General features: G+C 35.7%; 1 protein-coding gene across 5 annotated transcripts in view; it reads right to left on the bottom strand.

Annotated features, from left to right (window-relative positions):
• LOC116849707 (alpha-catulin) overlaps window positions 1-22,877 on the bottom strand; it is a 134,944-nt gene that overhangs the window by 86,793 nt on the left and 25,274 nt on the right. Inside the window, exon 1 of one of the 5 annotated variants that reach the window (XM_032827115.1) lies at window positions 12,594-14,575. The exons of the other annotated variants lie outside the window; for them this stretch is intronic. Coding sequence (XP_032683006.1) covers window positions 12,594-12,668 — 75 coding nt within the window. The 5' untranslated portion in view covers window positions 12,669-14,575. Of the gene's footprint in view, window positions 1-12,593; window positions 14,576-22,877 lie in introns of those variants that run through there. 5 annotated transcript variants of the gene reach the window in all.

Below are 22,877 nucleotides of genomic sequence, written 5' to 3' on the forward strand. Positions count from 1 at the left end.
AATACTAATTGTTGATTTGAGTATATTAGTTTTAAGTGAATACTAATTTTTCTTCTATAAACCCATTCAGCGTTATATATATATACATATATAATTTATCGACTATTATTGTAAATAATATAAATCACAATATACTTGAATGTCCAAAGTGATGTTAAAGTTTTATATTTGAAGTAAAATTATAATATATATTGTTTTATTCAAGACATTCAAAAAATTTATGATTTATCTTAAAGAAAAATTGTATAAAATATGTGAAACAGTTTGAGTATTTATGTTTTTTAAATATTTATATGTGTAAAGTGTACATGAATACTCAAAGAGTTTCAGATATTTTGTTCAACATAAATGTGTAACGTAAAAATCGGACAAAAAAGAAAACTTTAGGAAAATATTCGATAAAAAAAGGAATTTGTTTGGGTTTTCCACTTAAAATTGCATTTTTAAAATCTTACATTTTTCGAGTCTTTACAGATTTCCTAATTAGAACCCATTATTCTTTTCGGAAATCGCTGAATGGGTTCATAGAAGAAAAATTAGTATTTACTTAAAACTAATATACTCAAGTCAACAATTAGTATTTCATATATAAGTAACAATATATAATTTTGTTAGAAGAATTTTAAACTCTTGTATTTCAACAATGTTATAATTTTATTTGGATATTATAATAGTTTCATAAGAAAATACAATATTATTTTGATGATAATGATATCTTCTGAAAACATCATCTTTCCAATCAAATATTTTATGTTTTCCATTCATGAAAATTATTTTGTAATAATAAGAATATATTTTTATTTGTTGAATCATATAAAATGTACTGGCGCAGGTAATCTTCGTTGAACACTATATAATCTCATTTTAAAGTTTACACGTCAGAAATGAAGATATTTTCAAAACAAGAATGTTCTTTTTTCTGTGTTCTAATTAGATCCTTGAAAATGTTCTATGCGGATTACTCTTGAGTTAATGATGCACACATCCATACGCATACGCGCGCACACACACATGCCTTCTTCATGCTATGACGTCTGCATTTTGTAATCAATCACGGCGTCAGTCTCATTGACGTGACGCGAAGTTTACGTTGGCTCTCTGTCTCTTTCCCTCTCACGGTAGAGTCGCCATGGAGAATTTATATGCGTCATAAACGACGATGCGTTAAACTGACGGCGGGACCAGCGGACCGCAGAGCGCAGGTTGTACATACGCGTACCGGCAATGTATTTTCCGCCGTCATGTCCCGCGATTTTTTCGCGTTGCTCTTTTTAGTCATGCAATGATAGTGGGTGGGAGGATAGTGATGGTCGTGGTGGTGGTCTATCTCGAAACGCCCGGGCTTACGGCTCGTCTTCCTCGACATTGCTACAAAAACCGATGTCCCGTTTTTTTCAGGTTCTTTTCTCTTTTTAATTCTCCGAGGGAATGCCCGTGCGCTTTGTGGCAAAGGGCTATTCCTCTGTTTTTCCGAACGAAACTCGCCGCGCACTGACTACACGCTCCTCCTGCGAAAAATATATCGCGCATGGCTTCGCCAGCGTCGTGGATAAACGGCGAATAAATTTTGTCGAAACGCTCGGCCGTATTACACCGGTCTTGTGTCGCGCGTTACGGTGTTGTCTAAATAAAGATAGAGCAGGCTGGGTTAAGGTAATCCGTTTATCCGTGATTGGATTCCAGCCGATTCCGTAGATATGCCACGAATCCTCTCCCTCTTTATGAAACTGTTGTTGCGAAGGTGAATTTGATGAAGTATTTTCAGCGATCCAAATTATTCACTGTTCTCCCAGGAATTAAGCAGCCTTCTTTCAACGACAATCTTTCAGGCAATTATCGGACGAGTCGAAAAGTTTGCTTCGATTTGTCGACTTCCTCGAGGGCAAATTTACGTTCCGCGATGGAGGTGTTGCAACGTTACAACAATTACCGTTGCAACGTTGGTTAATAAGCGCAGACAGTAAAAATTATTTATAAACAGCAAATTATTTGCTTGATTGATAATTTGTTTCCATCAAGAACAATAGACACACTCGATTTCAAAATTGAACTGAACTTTTTGATTGATCTGATACATATTACAATATACATATTTCTTTCTTATAACATTCTGTATATAATTGTTTATCACTGAGTTAATGTAAATTCTTAGAGAAGTTACCCCGAGATGGGGTTATTGCGTTATTATCCATTTACCTGTACATAGCACGTCGATTTTCATGCGAAGTCATAAACTATGCATAGAGAGAATTTTATAATAGAAATTACCGTAGAATTTCGTAATCGAATGAGATATCCGACATTCTGGTTTAATTTATTATTTTTCCGTTTTATGTGGGCTCTATTTATATCTAAAAAATTGAAAAATCTATTATTAAACAATTTACCACATATTTCCTAGCAGAATTTACTATGCACTGAGAAAATTGGTTAATCTCATGTGAAATCATAGTCGGCGCCAACTATATTCTCTTGCTGTTTTAATAAAAAACAAACAGCAACAGTAATATATATGTAAGGTTATTAGTATTAATGTTATACCCAGATAGACAGGTGTATATAAATTTCACAGCAACTTTATTAATTTAACGTAAGGGTTGTATCTCTTATGATTGGTTCATGTGGCACTTATATTTAACAAAAAAAATATGAAAAAAATATGCGAAAGAAATTATTAAAATTTACTCAAATCGAACTGTAATGTAAAATATAATATGACAATCTTTTAATAAATTTACTGCAGCATTAGCAAGAAAGTTAAATTTATATTACTGTATAATGTAAATTTAATGATCAATTCAATACATTGTGTTTGCTCCATGAATATAATTAGAAAAATTTGTAAAGTTGTCATTATCAGTTGTCTTGCATCGTAACAATCATAAGGTCTATTTGGATAGTAACACTTAATCAGAGCTGGGAAGTAACACATTACTTGTAATACCGTTATTGTTACCGTTATTTTCTTTTCAATAATCGATCGTTATTTTTTTTTATTGTTTGTAACGGTAACAAATTCAACTGTTACTTTAGTTACTTTTATTCAATAGATTACGCCCTAGTTGCGCGCTGAGCGGTTAGATTAGATTTTTTTGATTGAATAGAAATATCTGGATATTCACTGGAAAACAATACGTGGTTTTATTCTTTATGTAAAAATTGTTGTTCGCAAAATTGGATTTTGTAGTTTAGCTGTTAAAACTTTTTAATAAATTTAACAATAAGTATGCTTAATGTAATTCAATTTTGCAAGAAACTATTTAATAAGTGTATTTCTCTCATACTGAGAGAAATTATTCGATAAAAAAATAACAAACAATATTTTCGAAAATATTAATGAATTTTTATATCCAATCAGGATATCCGATCAATTAAATGAATCGAATCGATTCCGACCATAATGATATTTCATCAGATAAACAAATCAGATATATAATATTTCATCAGATAATAAAAAATTCGTCGATATTTTGATTGGAAATATCCGTTTGTTAATTTCGTTTCAAATAATTTCTCTCAGTGCAGTAACAATACATTTTTCTCAATAGCAAGATAAACCTTACTGTCAGTCTATTTCTGCACCGCAAGAAAAGATGGAAAAGAATTTATACGAGAAGAGCTATAATATATTCTATCCGTGTGATATTCACATATTAAACACGTGTTCAAGTCAGGGATAAAAGCACGACGTATTAAAGTAGCGAATGGCGAGGCGTCCGCGAATGACACATGTTTACCCGTTGAAAATGACTTAAGAGCGTATTTCGTTACGCCGCAAGAAACGAACTCGTCCGCCGTCCGCCGTTTTACTGCTGTGCGAATGATACGTAAATCTTCCTGCGTGACTTGTTCCGATGGACCTTGCGCGAATAAGCGTAACGCAAACAGGCCTCTACCGCGCGCGGCCCAGGATGTGCAGTTAATTACCGTATTTTACAAGCCGCCGTAAAAATTGGCGCGAGTCGTCGTAAATAAACGCTTTCGTTGAGCACGAGCTTCACCGAAGCGTCGCGATCGTCATGAGGAGATTAATGTAAGAGATTAGGTCAGGCACGAGTGCGCGAGCTTAATACAAGTGTTAATAGCCTTGCGTGACTTTAAATTATAAAGCACGTAGATGAGCTTTCGGATACCATCGCGCGTTACCGGTTTTATCCCCGGCGTTTCACAACTTTATTAATACCCGTTGTCCCGGTAAACGTAATGCGTAGGTATCTCCAAATATTAGTAATTAACGTTAATTAGCGCTTAGTTTACACGGCTCATTCATGAGAAAGCGTAATCTCGTTCAAAAATTGACTCGCACACGCGACGATACACTACATTAATGCTCATTGTCTTCGTGAACGCAATGCATATCTCCGAGCACGGGTAATTGCGGGTGAAAATTAATCGGAATGGGCTTTAAGTATGTAGTGGCCCTAGCCAGGGATGTCCCAAAATAGGCATGCCTTTGTAGGGCTTAGATAAGACCAAAATAGGCAAATCCTGAGTGGAATTTAGTGAATAGGCCATAAATTAATGCTGACGCGGGTGCCCCAAAAGAGGCTTGTGTTAATAAGGCTCGGTCAGGGGCAAACTAGCCAATTCCTGAAATGGTTTTAATGAAGAAACGACTATTCATTAATAGGTAATTTAAAACTAATTAATTGATAATTATAAGGTAAATAAAAATAAATTTTAGTATAACATTTTTTGTGATTTAGAATAAAAATATGAATTAGCCAGGGAAAACAAGAAAAAAGATGTTCGATATTGATAACAATAATAGTATTATATATAATAGTATTATATATAATAAAAATTGTAATAAAATTTGTAAGAAAAATTGTAATAATATTATGCTAAGAAAGAGAGAAAGAATTTTTTATTTATCATGCCTTAAATAAATTTAAATATTTATACTTTAAATAAATATATCGAAATAAAGTTGTCAGTTTCAATCACGGTCTAATTAGATACTAAGATAGGGCCTATATAGATTTACAAGTCTAAGCGCTAATTTGTAGGAATGTTACATCTCTCTCTTTCTCTCTCTCTGTAGGATCTAAGTGTCTTTATAAGATCTTGATAGAACTAGAGAAAAATTGTGTAGGCTCTTTTTAATTACCGTTTTAAGTTTCTACCCGGATAGTGTTTACACGGCTAAGTTGTGCGTATTATAACTTTCTTTTATACAACTTTTTTCCAGTTATATCTATTAATGCAGATAACAGACTAATAGTAGAGTTCATAAAGGAAAATTTAATATTTTCCTTGCAAAGGAATATATTAGACTTTACAGTTTTTTAAATATAAATAGTACACATGAGATGAAAGAGTAATAAATTAGGAGATAAAATGTCGATATATTCTTTGATCACAAAATTTATTGTAATTTCCATCATAAAATTCTTTTTATGTGAGAAAACGCAACTTCTCGTTCAAAAACTGATTTGCACATGCGATGTTGAACTTTATTCATTCTTATGAACGTAACGCAACGTATATATCCGAACACGTGTAATTAAAATTTACACGACTGAATATACGGAGAGAATTTAGCTTTCTTACGTACAAATTCTTTTCAATCTTACTATGTTTTTCTTAGTAATACAGAAGTCGAATGTCAACAGAGTCTACCTAAAAAACTTAGCAAATTTTGTAATAACAGATTTTAGTCTTTAAATAGCACGTATGAAACGGAAGGAAGGTAATAAATTAAGACAGAGAGAATCGGCATGTTCTAGATTACGAAATTCTACAGTAATTTCGATTATAAAATTTCTACTATAAGTTAGCGAGAGAAAGACGCGAGTATTTCTATTATAAAGTTTCCTCGCTTAAAAATTGATTTACACAAGAGACATTAAATTTATTTTGTCGATTTTGATAGGTTATCCATTACACACATTGTTATCACGCATACACGCGCCTCGTACACACGATAACGTATCGCAAAGAGATATGATTATTGTTATTAAATAATTCGATACTTTGGTGATGATATTTTTATGATTTCGCTGCGACGCGTTTCATAGCTTCACGTGATGCGATGGTTTGTTTACCGGGATATCATTTTCAATTTGCGCCTGTAAATCGAGGTAAGAATATTCGTTTGGTTGCTTGTCGGAATAGAAGGGTAGTTTCCTTGATTGCGCGGGGATTCTCCCTAATGCAATAGGGTCCGAGGGTTTCGAGGATTCGAGAGTCCAGGAGTCTCTTAAATGCGAATGTTCCCTGCGCCCGACGGAACAGCAATGGATCTCTGCGTGAGAGAGAGGAAGGGATTCTCGTTTAAAATAATACCAATAGAGCAGAAAGGGGAAACGAGTCTCGGGATAGAATGTCTAGACAAATACGTACGAGGACGTATCGTCTTCGATGAAATTTCCTTTCGAGAGAAAGACATGAGATTCTCGAGGAAACTCGAGTCGAAATTTTATCTTTACTCTTTTGACCTGAACTTTATATCTGCATATTTTGAAGGATTAGTGTATGTTTGAGAGACGTGGAAATTGAATTTCTACTTAGCATTTCTAAATAGCAGAAAATGCACCAAATTTCTTTTTAAGAGAAAGACATGAGATTCTCGAGGGAACCCGAGTCGAAATTTTATCTTTACTCTTTTGACCTGAACTTTATAATATCTGCATATTTTGAAGGATTAGTGTATGTTTGAGAGACGTGGAAACTGAATTTCTACTTAGCACTTCTAAATAGCAGAAAATGCACAAAATTTCTTTTTAAGAGAAAGACATGAGATTCTCGAGGAAACCCGAGTCGAAATTTTAGCTTTACTCTTTTGACCTGAACTTTATAATATCTGTATATTTTGAAGGATTAGTGTATGTTTGAGAGACGTGGAAACTGAATTTCAACTTAGCACTTCTAAATAGTAGAAAATGCACAAAATTTCTTTTCAAGAAAAAACACGAAATTCTCGAGAAAATTCGAGTCAAAATTTTAGCTCTACTATTTTAACCTGAACTTTTTGATATCTATATATTTTGAAGGATCAGTGTATATTTGAGACATATGGAAAGTGAATTTCTACTTAGTTTCTAAGTAACAAAAAACATACAAAATGTTACTTATAGGTTCTAAAGAAGACTTTTGGACAGAGTTAGTGGATTAAATAGAATCAAAAGAGGTTGATGTAGATGTCAGAGTATTGAAATAGCCATTAAATGGAATATTGAGGTCGAAAGTAGGATCAAAAGGATATGACCAAGAGGCGATATTTATTCGGGTATTGCCATTTTCGGGGAAACTCTCCAAAAACATGGTCAATGAGCTTAAATATGAGGAAACATAACAATAAAAATCCAGACTATTGAATGTATCCTAGTCAAAACCAGAAAAAGTACCCTGGGGACATGGGGACAATCGCGCCCCACTGTCCACATATAACTATAGTCACACTGTTGTCAATAGAGTAACGTTGTTTGCGAATCGCCCATAAAGCGACCGTTGCTAAACAGTAGCTTATTGTGTGTGACCCACATGCGTGTTTTTGCACATGCCTAGGGTACTTTTTTTATTTTAAGCAAGATACCCTAAAAAATCAGAATTAGTATCGCTATATTTTATTTAAGCTCAAAATATGTTTCTGGAGAGTTTCGCTGAGAATAGTTGTATTTGAATAAATATCGTCATTTGACCATACTCGGGAAGTCAGTACGAATTGAGACTCGCCGGTACAAGCTGAATTGAAGTTCTGCACGAATCAAGGTCCGATAATATTCGATCAATAGGCCGATTTATTATGAAATATAATCTTTGGCTTGACCTGCTTTTGTGAATTTAAGTTCGAATCTGTTTGTTGATAATCGTTTTATTGACAAGAAAACGATCCGCAGGCACGGTTCTGGTTTTACCAACGTGAATACAAAGCGGATCAAATAACATTTGATAATAAATCGAGTCTGGATTGGGTACTATCAGACCTTGATTTGTAGGACTTTAAATTAAGCATGAGAATTCGACGGTTTGCGAGATATCGCGGTTGTAAGTGGAAATACATGTTTTTCTCTTGTGTACTTTGTCTCTTGTTTGTACTGAATTATCTTCATGTTTTCATTGAATTATCCAAAGTAGCATATAGTACTACTGTTCCCTGTTTTACTCTATACTGTATGTGTGTGAGTAAGCAAAGAAAAAAATAAACATCTCTAAAATTATAATTATTTCTGGTACTAATTATATATATATATATATATATCTTTTTGTTGTTCTAACAAAAAAGTAAAACAGCAACATATATATAATATTATTGTCGTTAACACTATATCTGTACTATTAATTGTTGAGAGAAAAAATATCTAAATGATAACAAAATGTTTATTCGGTTATTCGTGAATGCTGATAATAAATTTACATAAATCTTTTTATTCAAATATAATAAATAATTGGTTTTATGAGAAACTAAGGTTAAAAAAACATTTTTTATAAGAAAAATATTTTATATTAGTATAAATATAATTACATTAATATAATTATATTAGTATATTAGTATAATTTATATTAGTATAAGTATAAGTAAGTACGTAAAAATATTTATTCGGTAGGTACTAATAATATATTTATCTGAACATAAATTCTTTCTTTTTATTTAAATAGAATGTACAATCGCTAAGGAGCTAAGATTTTAGGAAAATATATATTTTCTTATTTGAAAAATACTTTATATTGGTAATAAACATGTTATTAGTCGGTTTATCGAATAAATATCTTTTTTTAGACATTTTTTCTCTCACAGTGCACAAACATGTTTTATAATGTAATTATGTCGTGCTTTATTTCTCTAAATACATTGAAACATGAAACTGTATTTGTCATTGCGTGCAACGGAGAGAATTTACCCCAAAGCGCATAATAAATGAAGCATTAATATTAATATCAATATTAATATTAATTGTAATACATGAGGCAAGATAGTTTGCCTGGGACCTCGAAATCCCGAACAACGACATCGTTCGCATCGGTTTGGTATCCAATTTTCTTTCACCCTCGGTTCAACTCCAAGGTTCGCCCAGTGGGATCGCTTCGTAAAGGCTTGAGCAAGGCTCGATTTCGCGTTTGAGGAGCCGACGCGGGTGCAACTTTAATCGCACGAGCTACGTTATTTCGTTATTTCCCGATTTGTCGCGCATATTTTATGTCAAAGGGTGAACGCGCTCACGTCGCCGTAAATATCGGCAGTCCCGCGGAAAAATCGATTAGAGCGCGATCGGGCCGCGAATGCCGCTAATCAGACAAGTACACTGAGAAAAAATATTTGAAAATTAACAAATATTTATTAGGTAGGTACCATTAATATATTTACTTAAATAAAAATTCTCTTCATTCAAACCGAGTAAATAAAAAGAATTTTGATTTCAGTAAATATGTTAATGAGAAAAAATATCTAAAAATTAACAAATATTTATTAAGTGGATATCATTAATATATTTACTTAAATGAAAAGAATTTTGATTTAAGTAAATATATTTAAGTAAAGAATGCCCAATTTAAATGAAGAGAATTTTAACTTAAGTAAATATGTTGATGGTGTACCCACCTAATAAATATTTATTAATGTTTAAATATTTATTTCCCAGTGTAGCAAATCGTGCTCTCCTTGTGGCCGGGGATTCCCTTTTGCGGAGATACTTTTGTTGAGGTTTACGGTAGCAATTTCGCCTATAGATTTGCAAGCTCGCGGCTATTCGATCGTTAAAGTTCAGTTTCCTTAAGGGATCTTACGAGGATGACCTTTAAAACAATCATGATTAACTTGACACAGATTAATGGCCTCTATCTCTCGTTCATAAAGCGTGACAGTCTACCTTTAAGTAATGCTCATAAAATGAATCATCCGTGATAACGTCGTGACGTGTACGCTAACTGCCTGCGGGAGTGCAGACTCGCAAGAATTGAGGCCGTGGTTCGTGCGCGATACGATTTCAATAATTTATTAAAAGAGTTCGCGCTTTGAAATCGGAGACGTCGTGGAACGGACGTCGATATGCGCGAGCGCTCGCGGAAACGCGAGAACCTTCGAACATCGGGCTTTTTTCGCGAAATCCTTCCGTTCCGAGTCGGCCCGGAAGTTTCGCAATCGCTGTCGAAAGCGCGCTGAAACGTCCCGGAATTTTTCACGACGGGAACTCGTCTCCTACAGCAGCAGCAGCAGCAACAGTAGCGGCATTACGTACAGATACATGTTGCACGTGAAAAATGGAATTAAATTTATTCATACATTTCTATGCATACTACGTTACACACGCGGCGCGGGAGCGAACATAATTATTCATTCGCTCTTTTGCATATTATTTCTGCAGGAGATCATGCTGGAAAGATGAGCTGATCTCTCGGGTATGAATCTTCAATTCTCGCGGGCAACACCTTTTTTCTCTCTGTACTCTTTTCAGCACGGTAGCCGACGGGAAAATAGCGTGACGCGCGCGTTGAAACAAAAATTAATTTGATCCCTTTGTATAAACGCGGCGGTCCCTGAAAACACGTTTGGAAATCTGTTAATCCGTGGCGGAGCGGGCACGTGAACAGACGTCTTTAGTTTATGAAGTGTTGAAGATCGGGAAAGTTGATTGGGGATAATCCAAGGCCATCAAGGTTAATACACGCTTCTCTCTGAAGCATTGAGAACTGGAAATGTCGACTAATTTCGTTACGAGATTGAAACGAGGCATCTGCAGATTCCGTTTTGTACTTCTTTATAAGGGATGAAGTTGTAAAATATATAAATCAAGGCTACGTTGATGCAAGCTTTATTCTGAATTAATATAAGGACCAGAAACGTTAACTAATTTCTTCAAAAAACTGAAACACAGTTCATCTGCAAATTCCGTTTTGTGTTCCTTTATAAGGGATAAAGTATTAAAATAATAGATATTTGAAAGCAATTGAATCAAAGCTCTATTGATATATGCGTTTTTTTCTTTTTTTGAAGTGTTGGAGACCGAAAAAGTTGGCTAATTTTTTCATAAAACATGATATATTTATAAATTTTGTGTAGTATTCTTTTGTAAGAGACGAAGTTTTAAAATAATAAATATTTTAAAATAAACAAACCTCTAAAAATATATATATAAACAAAGCTCTATTAATATATATCTTTTTCTGAAGTGTTGAGAATCAGAAACGTCGACTAACTTCATCAGAGAACTGAAACGCAGCGCGTTTATAGACTCTGTTTTGTATTCCTTTATACGGAATGAAGTTTGAAATATATAAATCAAGGCTATGTTGATGCAAACTTCTTTCTGAATTAATATGAGGACCAAGAACGTTAATTAATTTCTTTAGAAGACTGAAATACGGTACAGCTGTAAATTCCATTTTGTACTCCTTCATAAGGGATGAAGTTTTAAAATATAATAATAACTGTTTAAAGTAACTAAATCAAAGCTATGTTAATAAACACGTTTTTTTTTTGAAGCGCTGAAGATCGAAAAGATTGATTAATTTCTTCACAAAACTGAAACACGGCATATCTGTACTCCTTCTGTAATGCCGTTTTATACCCCTTCATAAGGGGGATGAAGTTTTGAAATAATAAATGTTTCCAAATGAATAAATCGAAACTGTGCCGATGTACACGAACAAAATAACGGAATGAAAGGCCAATAAGAGCCAACGTTTCACACAATAATGCTTCTATTATTTTGAAAACATTTCTTATATATATTCATTGTTTTCATGAGCTGTACGTTTAAGTTTGAACGAAATATTACAACCATATATAGGGCCCACGCAATAAGTCAATTAAGAGATGTGCACATGTGTTGAACGAGCCGCGCGGTGCTGGAGCTTCAGCCCTTCCTGTTCTCTGTTCTGGTGGAAGGAAAAAAAGAGTCTCGAATCAGCTTTCGGTTATAGCGGCGCGATAAACGGAGCCGTCCTTCCCGGCGGAGCTTAATGACGTTCTTCCCGGTTTTAAGGAGACTCGGTATTTTTCTAAAGCGTCGACTCCTTTTCTCTCTCCGTTCTAGAGCACCTTTCGGAGCTCTCTTTAAACAGTCGAAATTTTTTACAAACGCTCTGAAAGGAGTCTCAATTATCTCGCTGGCGCGCACCGTTCATTCTCGCTGAGTCGAAATACGAAGAAATGCGTCATGCTCTTACGTGCGCATAAAGAGCTCGCGTAACGAAATCGCTTTCAGATAGCAATGTGCAGATAGCGGCCCGCTAGGGAGCGATCTAGTTGGTTTCCGCAGCGGCTGTATACATTACGCGGTCTTAAGCTTTAATATATTTGCGTGTGTTACGTAAGCCGCGATGTAAAGTAGGATTTACGTGTCAAGTGCAGTGTTTGAAGCGCTGAAACGTGCATCCTTTCTGGCGGATACGACGGTTCGGATGCGCGTTTATTACGATACGCTCTCTCTCGTCGGTCATTCCCGGCTCGGTGCAATCCAACGAAGTGTATGGGTAAACGAGTGATTGACGCACAATTGGAGCACAATTTAACGACAATTAGGACACCGGCTCGCCTCGCCTCGTATGGACGAGCGAATGGGGAAATTTTGTCTGACGCGGCGGGGTCGATAACGACGAAACTTATGGTGATTCCGTGGTGTGTGCTCGGCGGATCGTTATCGCGAACGTACCTGTCGTTCACCAGCCATGCCGCCCTCGTACATGCTTCCCCGTCGATAGTACACCGCCGGCATACAAAAGTTCATACAATATGAGCCCGCCAGTTGGCCTCCGCTTCTTATCGCACTATAATATACGTCTCTCTGAATCGCTATCGCTTTTTAAATCGTTAATTCTACTACTGTACTCTTGTAAGGTCGTTTATTATTGTGCCTGTCACGATTGTTTTGTCGGTTTGTAACTCCGTCTCCCTGCTCCTCTGTCTCGCTTCAGCCGTCGTCGGCCCTTTTCGCTCAGTGTATGACCAAAATATACTATGAATCATCAACGTCGTTAAGATATGTGTGCTCTCTTTCTCTTCTTCTTCTTCTTATAGTTATAGAAATATTATTCTCTCGTCTGTCTATATCTTTCTTTCTCTTACACTCTCTCTCTTCCTTTCTCCTCTATCTTCGGTGCAGGTGATCTCGTTCGTTAACAAGTGATACTTTTGGAACTCTTCGATATTCCGCCGTTTCTTGGCCCGCTCTCCGCGGCGCGCGACGGTGGTAACAAAAATAGACGCGCGTACGACGGTCGAGTGTGTGCAATGTGTACGTATGTGTATATATATATATATATATATATATAATATATATATATATATTTCTTTATATATCTCTCTATATATATTTTCGCGGAGGAAGATCACTGGGGTTGTTTAGGCTGCTGCTACAGGCCCAGAACTTGTCTTCAGTCGTGGGGTCGCCGTGCCGAGCTGAGCTCGCCTCTTGTAAGTTCGTCGTCACCCTCTCTCTCAGCAAGGTACATGACCCGCTGACGGCCGAAGTGTTGTTGATCTTCTCACCTTTTCGCGTACCTCTCTTAGGCTCGAGCGCGATCCCTCGTGTTCTTCTGCTCGAAACGTCCCGATCCGCCGGCCCAATCGCGCGTCTACGAGCGTCGTCTCACGCTTTCTCCCTCTCCGTGTTCACGGGGTTGCTTTTCCGGGGGACACGTCGACGTCCTCGTATTAGAGCCGCAGATTTCCTCGAGAGACCTCCTTCCTCCGCTCGGAAATTCCAAGTCTCGAGAGATTACTCCTCGGAGTGGCGGCCCGGGAACCCGGCGTGTTCCAATCGTTAGCGTCGTTCGCGAACTTTGGACTCGTAGGAGTCGATTTTCTTCTTTTCTTCGCGGAGTAGTAGAGCGGTAATAAAGCCGAAGTATAGCGGAAGCAGCGGAGATAGCACCCACGGCGGAAGTCAGTGGACTTGGAGTCACGGGAGGATCACGACGAGGCTCGTGTCAGGCTGCGCGCGAGAGCGCTCTGAGCTCTGGACTGGGCTTCTACGCGGATCAGCGCGTGCGGTTGACGGTCGGCGATGACGGCGACGGCCGCTCGTTAAGGGTGCACGGCTCGCTGTCTCGCGTGCGCGCGTACACAGTGTGGGTGGACATGTGGGCGCCGGTGTGCGTGTGCACCCGCGTGCGTTTCTTCGGCTGGCGTTCTCCTTCTAGCTCGTGCGCATACTTATATGCCGCGCACGCAGGTGCGCGTGTCTTGCCGAACGCGTGATTGCTGCGACATGTGAACTTTGTTGGCTCTTGCGTGTATATATACGCGCGTGTATGTGTATTCCTCCGAGTGTGTGGACATATGTGTGTGTAGTGTATGCGCGTGTGTGTGTGCGCGTGTGGGAGTGTGCACGCGTACCACTCGTACGTGTGCGCGCACTTAGGCACACGTGTCTGTACGCGAGTGCGCGATTACCGAGTGACTGAATGTACGTGGGTCTATGTGTCCGCTTATGCGTGAGCTTAACGTCTGTATTTCTTCGTGTATGTGTCTATGGATACGTGTTGCGTATACGGAAAGGGGGTATACGTGTATGTGTGCGCGCGAGAGTACGACGAAGCGCGTGTTCGCTTTCGAGAAACAGAGGTACCGGCCTGTCGAGTGCCTAGGGGAAGACTGGACTCGGAAGCGACTCGGTGGCAGGATCACGGGGAACGAGCGCGGCTGTGTGACTCGGTCTCGCTTCTGCACAGGTCTTCCCACCCCGAAACCGCCTGTCGCCCTCTCGCTCGCTCCCGCGCGGTCTGCGTGAACGAACGACCGCCGGAGCACAGGCGCGCTGCCTCTCTCCACCAACCGAGAATCAATACGTCGGCAGGCCCGTACTTTCGCCCGCGAAATCTCAATTTTCGCACTCGCCGGCCGAGAGTCACCTTACTTTCGACCTTAGTTCCACCCTGACCACTGGACACGCTTCGGGTACCCCGTAGGCAAACCCGCGCTGAGAATGACTCGGCGAGAGATGCCTTTTTGCGGCCGGCTGGACCGCGTTTTTTGCCACCTCGTGGCGTCGCAACGTCTAGAGAAATATCCTAGTAGACGCCTTTTTGCCTCCCTTCTCGAATGCCTTAAAAAGCGCGGGAGATTCTTGCTTTCGATGCGGATCCGACGTGGATCGATCGAGCGCTGACGACCGTGATTTTCGATGGCGATGTTACGCGCACGAAGCGTCTCGCGATGAATCGTCGTGAAAGTTCGCACAAGCTGGGGGAGATGAATAATGAGAGGGTCTCATAGATAAATCGTCATGGTGGCCGAGTTCTCTGTATGTCGGTTTATCGAGTTGTTAATGAGATATCTGTGTGTTTCAGTGTTTGCTACATACGCGTCATTTCATTGTTGCTTCGATCCTCAATGTGAGAATTAACTTCTTAAGTGATATGTCCGGAAAAGCTCTATGGTAAGATATTTATTTCCTGTTGATTTACTTAAACTCCTTTTAATTCGCGTCAAATGCAAATAAAAATTAGATATATTTTGTATTATGTTTTATAAAGTTTTTCAAAGAAAATAACGATCAAGAGAAAAGAAATCTGGATATTCTTATTAAAAAAAAAAGAAAAAAGCAGTCTTGAGAGGAATTGTGTAGTCATTCTTAATTACCTCTGAATAATATTTAATGCTTTTGCGGCGTGAAAATTGTTGTGCGAATTTCATATTCGACATTGTAACGATTCGTTGAACACTGATCTCTGCAAGGAACGACTTTTTGCCACGTGGATCAAATTATTTGATTTATATAGTATTTTTACGCTAAACTAAAAATGTACACGTTTTCTTCTATCATTCAGGATCTTCCAATGGAATGATATGTATATGTGATAGGTATGTTTCAAGAAAATTGATTATTTCTATATATACAGACATGGCTTATCTAATTTTAAATATAAAAGCTAATGATTTTTTGCTATATTTGGTTTGTAGTATGTCTCTTTTAACAATAAAAAATGTATCAGCTTTTATTATATTTTGTGCTTAATTGGAAACAATTGCATAAGAAGAGAAAAATCGTTAATTTTAATTAATTTTTGTAGACAGACAAAAATTTTTTGGTAGATATGTGATACTGATACTGTATTTCAATATGAAAAAAAAAATTAAAATTAAATCGAATTGTGAATTGTGTGAAATGTTCCATGTGTACAGAAAAAATATTGGAGTAAAATGTTAAATATATTTCTTTATATAACGCTTTTTATAAAACTGGACTACAATTGCGATATAAATAACTAACTAAAATTGCAATATAAATAACTAAAAAAATAAATTTGACAATTTAGCAAATATGCGATGTGAAAAACATTCAAGCAATAATAATCATTTTGTAATAAAAGATCAAACGTATGTAATATTTTTAATATATAATAGTTTTGGCCATAATTATAATGTACAATCGACGATTGCAAAAGTTTGTTGTAATTATTACTATATTTTCTTCATGTTCAATATATTAAGAGAATACTGAAATTGATAACGAACTTGAATAATGTCGATAACGTAGAGACGATCGTTACTAATACAATCACGCCTCTCCTTTTCGTATTTCTTGTATACAAATATACAGAACTTACATAAATATCTGTTGTTTTGTTTTACCATATTCATAACTTACATACTTTGTTTTAGTATATTCATAACTTTTACATAAATGTGTGTTACATAAATTGTTTTGTTTAACCATATTCAACGGAAGACCTAACCACGCATATGTAGAAGTCTTTCTGCAAACTTTTGCAGAAGCTTCTTACCAGAAGATTCTTATTCTTAAGCTTCTAAATTCAAATGTGAAGGTACAATAATATTCCTAAAAATTTTTCTGTTTGGAGTATTTACACATTCGGTATATACAAGCTACGGAACTTTTGGATTAGGTAAATATTACGTTAACTGACAGCTTGAAATTTTACATTTAAATTTTTTTTTCGTTTTTATCACATATTTAGTAGTGCTCCAATTAATTTTTGTACATACCTTTATTACGTAAAAACATTTGTAATTTTGTAAAATTAATACGACATAAACTTTGCAGAAAAATTTCAATATACTGTCGGTAAAGTTTTCAGTTTTAGCATCTTTTTAACTCTTAGATGATCGAAAAGCTCTGAATAACGGAAAAATTCCGAATTTTCGGATTCTACGCATAAAAATACACCAAAAACACATCACAGAAAATCCACACTGAGAAAAAAATTTATCAAATTTCAAAAAACGTTTGTTTGGATAGTACTGTGAAGATATTTATTTAAATTAAGTAATTATTTTCTAAAATTGAAGAAACAAATTTATATTTAAAACTTCTTTATTTAATTTTAGAAAATAATTACTTAATTTAAACAAATATCTTCACAGTACTATCAAACGTTACATACATACGTTTTTTGAAATTTAGTAATTTTTTTTCTCAGTGCATGTGACAAGTTATCTGTTGACCAGTGTGATCTAATCAAAACTATCCTTATTAGTCGTAGCGTTATTAGTGATAATATAGTAGATATGCGAAAGTGGAAATTCTTAAGTTCACCAGGGGCGAGCGTGGAACGACTGCCGCGTGGGGAAATACAATTACGTGTTTGACGAATTCCAGCCCATACGGAATGTCAGAAATATGGCTCCGTGTTGTCTGGCGTCAAAGCTCGCAGGGTAGGCGAGACTTCAAAGTATTCACGTTGCGCGCTTGGCCTTTAATGTGCCTCTTCGATTCTCAGTTTTAACACGTGCGTTCGATACCATCGTCGGCCGTGAAGAGAGCTTCGTAGAGCGTTATAATAAGATTGACTAAGAATTACCCGTGATTGAAAATTAGATAATCCCGCTATAATGTCTCGCGCAACGTCCCTTATTCTTGCTGTCACGTAAGTAAATACAGCGGGCGGTGATTACGAGTAATGAAGTGATAGTAACTGGCTAAAGTAAATATCCCAATGACTGAGCTAATAAGAAAGTACAATCAATGTTACATTTTTATTAACAAATAATTAGTAAAATTACTAACAAAATTAATGTCTATGTAAAACTTTTTCTTGTCAGCGACCGAAAAATAATAGGAAATAAAATATTCAATAAATATTATGTCTAGGTATAGCTTCTAGAATGAAGCCGTGTCTTGAATCAGCGATATGCCGACGTTTCGCAAACGTTGCAGTTTGCATCATCAGGGCTATCTAGTATTCAATAAATATTAATCACAATTTCAATGAGATATTAGATAATACCGATTGTACCAGTAATTAAACTAAAATATGAGTCATATCCTAATTACCGAATAATACAAACTCAATAATTGAGTAATTAGTAAATAATAAAAATGTAATATGCTAATTTTACAAATTAGCATAAAGAAATATTCTTTAACAAAATTTCGAAGACTTTTTTAAAGAAATATTAAATATATACAGGGTGTCCCAGACTCTGTCTCTCTCCTTCACAATTTTTGTGAGAATATAGAATAGATTTAAGTGAACATAATAGTCCCATACTGTTTTGTAAAATTCGCGATAAGTTTCGAGATATTAATTTAAAACAATTGGTAAATGATTACGCGCGATATGGTAGATAAGCGCCGTTTCATACTTATATATTAGGTCAAACTGAACAAAAAGTCCTCTACCATTTTGCAAATAACTACATAAATTTTTAGATATTAAATAAAAAAGATTTGTATATTATCACGCTTGATCATATAACAATTTTCTTTCATTAATAATTAAAAATCTACGTGGTTATTTGCAAAATGATCAAGGACTTTTTTATTTAATTTGACTTAATATACAAGTACACATTGCACACATTGCAGCTCTACCATATTGCGCGTGATTATTCATTAATCTTTTTTAATTAATATCTCAACTATCATTGCGAATATCATAAAATAGTACAGGACTTTTATATTTATCTCAATCCATTCTACGTTCCCACAAAACTTGCGGAGAAGAGATTCTGGGACACCCTATATGTGTTAAATATATATTTTATTATAAATATATTATTAACGTTTTAATCATTAGAATAAGGTTCAATTATTAAAACATTTACTTTAAGTTTTCAAAATTTATACTTAACGTGTTTAGCGTGTTTCCTGGATATTCAAATTTCAGTACGATTATTAGGGCGAAAGGACTGGACCAAAATATGCGTTCACGCGAGCGGATAATCGAAACTTATGATTGTAATTTATGTACTTTGTGATAAAAGGAAAAAAATCGTTTATCAGGGACACGGTCTCGGTACTGCCGATAACGCGATGGTACTCGATGGGGAAGCGCCAGTGACAAAAAAAATGTCGCGAGAGAGAGAGATACTACCTGAGGAAGAGTGAGGCATCAGAGGAGGGGGACGAGGAGAGGGTGAAACAGCGAGAAAAGAATGACCAGAGGTGACAAAGTGGACGAGCGGGGAACGACGTGACTGCCGTATAACGATAACGCCGTGCTACGGAAAACCTTTTGTTGACGAACAGCGCCAGCAACTAGAAAAAAGAAACAGATCGCCGAATCTGACGGTTTTTTTGTTTTTCGAGCTTGCAAATCTTTCTACCACCGACCATATAATCAGTAAAAAAGGAAAAAAAGTCAGGAAAAAAGGTAGCAATACTTCTGTTTTTTTCTCTTTATTATTATTATTTTATTATTTTTTATATTTCCACAAAGCATCCGCATTCAATAAGAGAATTTGTTTTCAATAACTCTCGGAAGATATATTTTCGTACTAGGTGCAGTTATAGATGTTTCAAGATAGCAACACTTTTACTTCGATAAGTTTAACATTTCTACTAATGTTCAATGGAAGAATTCGTTTTTTCCCAAGAGATACGTTTTCCTGTTACAGGACGCGTTGCGAAACTTGCCAAGGTAAAAGTATTGCAAACTTTAGCCCTCTATTGTCTTCGTATGAGGCGAGCGCATTCAATTGAGATTTTATTTTCTGATTATATAAAAGTGACTTAACAATTAATTTTGAAATTTTTTGACTTTTCATTTGCAACCTTTCAGATTATATTTGTATGATCATTAATTTCGTTAATATAACATTTGTTAATAGACATTAACCCTCAATTTCTCTTATATAAGACGTGCGTTCAGTTGAAATTTTATTTTCTAACTATATAAAAGTGGCTCTTAACAGTTAGCTTTGAAATTTTTTTATTTGCAATCTTTTAGGTTATATTTATACGGTCGTATTTTCTTATTTTCATTAGTACAACTATTGTTAATAAACTCTGGAAGTGTTAACATGCATTCATAGCGAGAGTAAATACGTGAAGTTAATGCGACTAGCGCTGTTATAAAATTTATGCTTATTATATTCTGATGGATCAACAATAAATCAACGTTTTAATACATTTAGTCGTTTTCATGAAGCTGTGTATTAATACTGTAATGATTAAATTTTCGTTTAAATTTAATTAATAACAAGCACTCGCTTATACGAAAGCACTAACGTTCGTCAGCTGAATGAGGGCAATGGAGGGTTAAATATTTGAATGTACGGAATGTGCTTATTGAAGTTTATCGAGATAACAATGTTGCAACCTTTCTGCTACCGACTATATAATCGACGTAAGAAAAGTTGTAATATTTTCTTTATTCAATGAATTTTCGCAATACTTTCGTATCCGATAATAGAATTTGTTTCTTAATAACTCTTAGAAAATAAATTTTCTTATTGGACACCACATACGCGTTAAGGAAATTATCGTAGTAAAATTATTACCTTCTTGTGTCACTAACTGTACATGTCTTTTGAATAAAAGTCAGTACTACATTCAGACTTTCATTGAATACACATTCGGTGGTGGAAAGATCACAACATTATTGTCTCGATGAATTTCTGCACGTATTCTGTTTTTAAATTTTTCTTTTGAAAATTACTAGAAAAATAAATTTTCTTATTGCATGTGGATGGGTTGCGAAATTCAGTAAAAAAGCAAAAATGTGGCAACCTTTTATAACAGATTATACGATCAGTGACAGAAAAATTGCAACATTGTTATCTCGATGAACTTTAGCAAACATTTCATACAGTCAGATGCTTATAAAGTTTGCAATATTTTTACCCTGATAAGTTTCGCAGCGCGTCCCGTAACCAGTAAGAAAATGTATCTTCTGGGAATTATTAAAAAACAAATTTTCTTATTGAATACGGATGCATTGAGGAATTAAAAATAGAAATATTGCAACTTTTCTTCCACTGCTTATTCAGTGAATAGTAGAAAAATTGCAATCTCGTTGCAAATATAAAATATAAATTGTTATCTCCGATATACATCCTATAACAAATAGGAGAACTTATCTTCAAAAAAATGATAGAAAAATCAATTTTCTTATTGAATACGGTTGCATTACGAAATTGATTAAAAAATAACAATGTTGCAATCTTTTCGCCACTGATTATACAGTCAGTGATAGAAAGATTGTAACATTGTTACTTCGTTGATCTTTAGTATGACTTCATCCTGCATTCGATAGGAAAATATGATGAAATTTTAAGGTTTTCTTAAAGTTTTAAAAAAATGTATATTTTCTTATTCGAAAAGTATTGTATATTATTATGGTATATTATAAATAAATATGTTATTACTACCCACACACTGCGCGAATATAAATATTTACTATTTCTTAAATATTTTCTTCCTCAGTGTACACGCTCACTCTACTTGAACGATTCGTCGGATAATCTTAACGAAACCACCCCTGCGAGTAGCAATAGTGAACACCACGAGAGGGAATATATCGCTTTTTCAAGCTTCAAGACGACTTTTTCAAGCTCATCGGCGATCGCGGGATTGTAATGCGTGCATACATGTGTGCAAAAGGATCGGAATGTCCGCAAAAAAAAAACGACCGACGGATTTGGGGTATGTATTCGCGCGTCCACGTCGATAGCATATCTGCGTACGTAATGGCATATAGCTATGGCCGAAAGTACATATCCAGCTGACACGGATATCTCCTCTGAGTAAGCAAAGGACCGATCTCCATATATCTCTCACGAAACGTTCGGCAATAATGCGCCATTGCTATGGAATGTGCGACAGACAAACGGTTAAAGGGCTTAAAGGGGTTAGAAGATATTCGTCGAATATATATTGCGAAAGTTGCTAATTACGTCACGTACGTCTGACGTAATGACGTTTCTAAAGAGCCGTGCGAACGAAAGAAAAGAGTTCCGCACACGTCCAAGCAGAAATTGAACTTCGTGAGTGTCTAACCACAAGGTAGTAAATTTGTGTCTGCGGCCTCAAGGTAATAAATCCGTGTCCAACATCGCTATTAGTCAGTAATGTAACGTTCACTTCTCCTAACGACTAGATAAATAAATCAGTCGATGGCTAGGCAAAAGAAATTACAGTTCTGTGGTAAAAGATCACCACTACTCAGATAGATTTCGCAATTATCATGACGTGAAACTATCAATGATGGAAAGTTTTTTTTTTTTTTTAATTCACTTATAGGAGAATATATTGTATTGTGTTAATCATTAAATTTATTGTATTGTATTAATTTGTATTAATTATTAAATTTATATCGTACAACAATATAAATTTTAGTTATATTGTAATGTAGTAACAAATTTATTAAAAGTTGCACTCAGAACTTTACGTTACAGTGTATGTGTTTATGTGCATATTGTTTTAAGCAAATTTGATAATTCTTTTTCATATTTCATCATTTCATGTGATAAATATGAATCACTCATGAGGGACGCAAACTTTACAAATTGACTAGTAAAGTTGTTACAAAATTGACGTACACCTGTCTATCTAGATATGTATCAGCTATTAATGTAACATAAAGCTCACTTTTGTGTCTTTTTAACATTTTCATGAAATAATATAAACCCAATTTTTATTTGCAACCCGATTCTAAAATGCTAGTGGTATAGTAGCTAGATTATATATTTTAATATAGACAGAGAGAGAGAGAGAGGAAGAGAGAGAGAGAGAGAGAGGGGGGGGGGG

This window comes from Odontomachus brunneus, unplaced genomic scaffold (genome assembly GCF_010583005.1).
Source record: "Odontomachus brunneus isolate Ranch 3 - 2012 unplaced genomic scaffold, Obru_v1 Obru_scaffold_124, whole genome shotgun sequence".
In the NCBI taxonomy this organism is placed as follows: Eukaryota; Metazoa; Arthropoda; class Insecta; order Hymenoptera; family Formicidae; genus Odontomachus; species Odontomachus brunneus.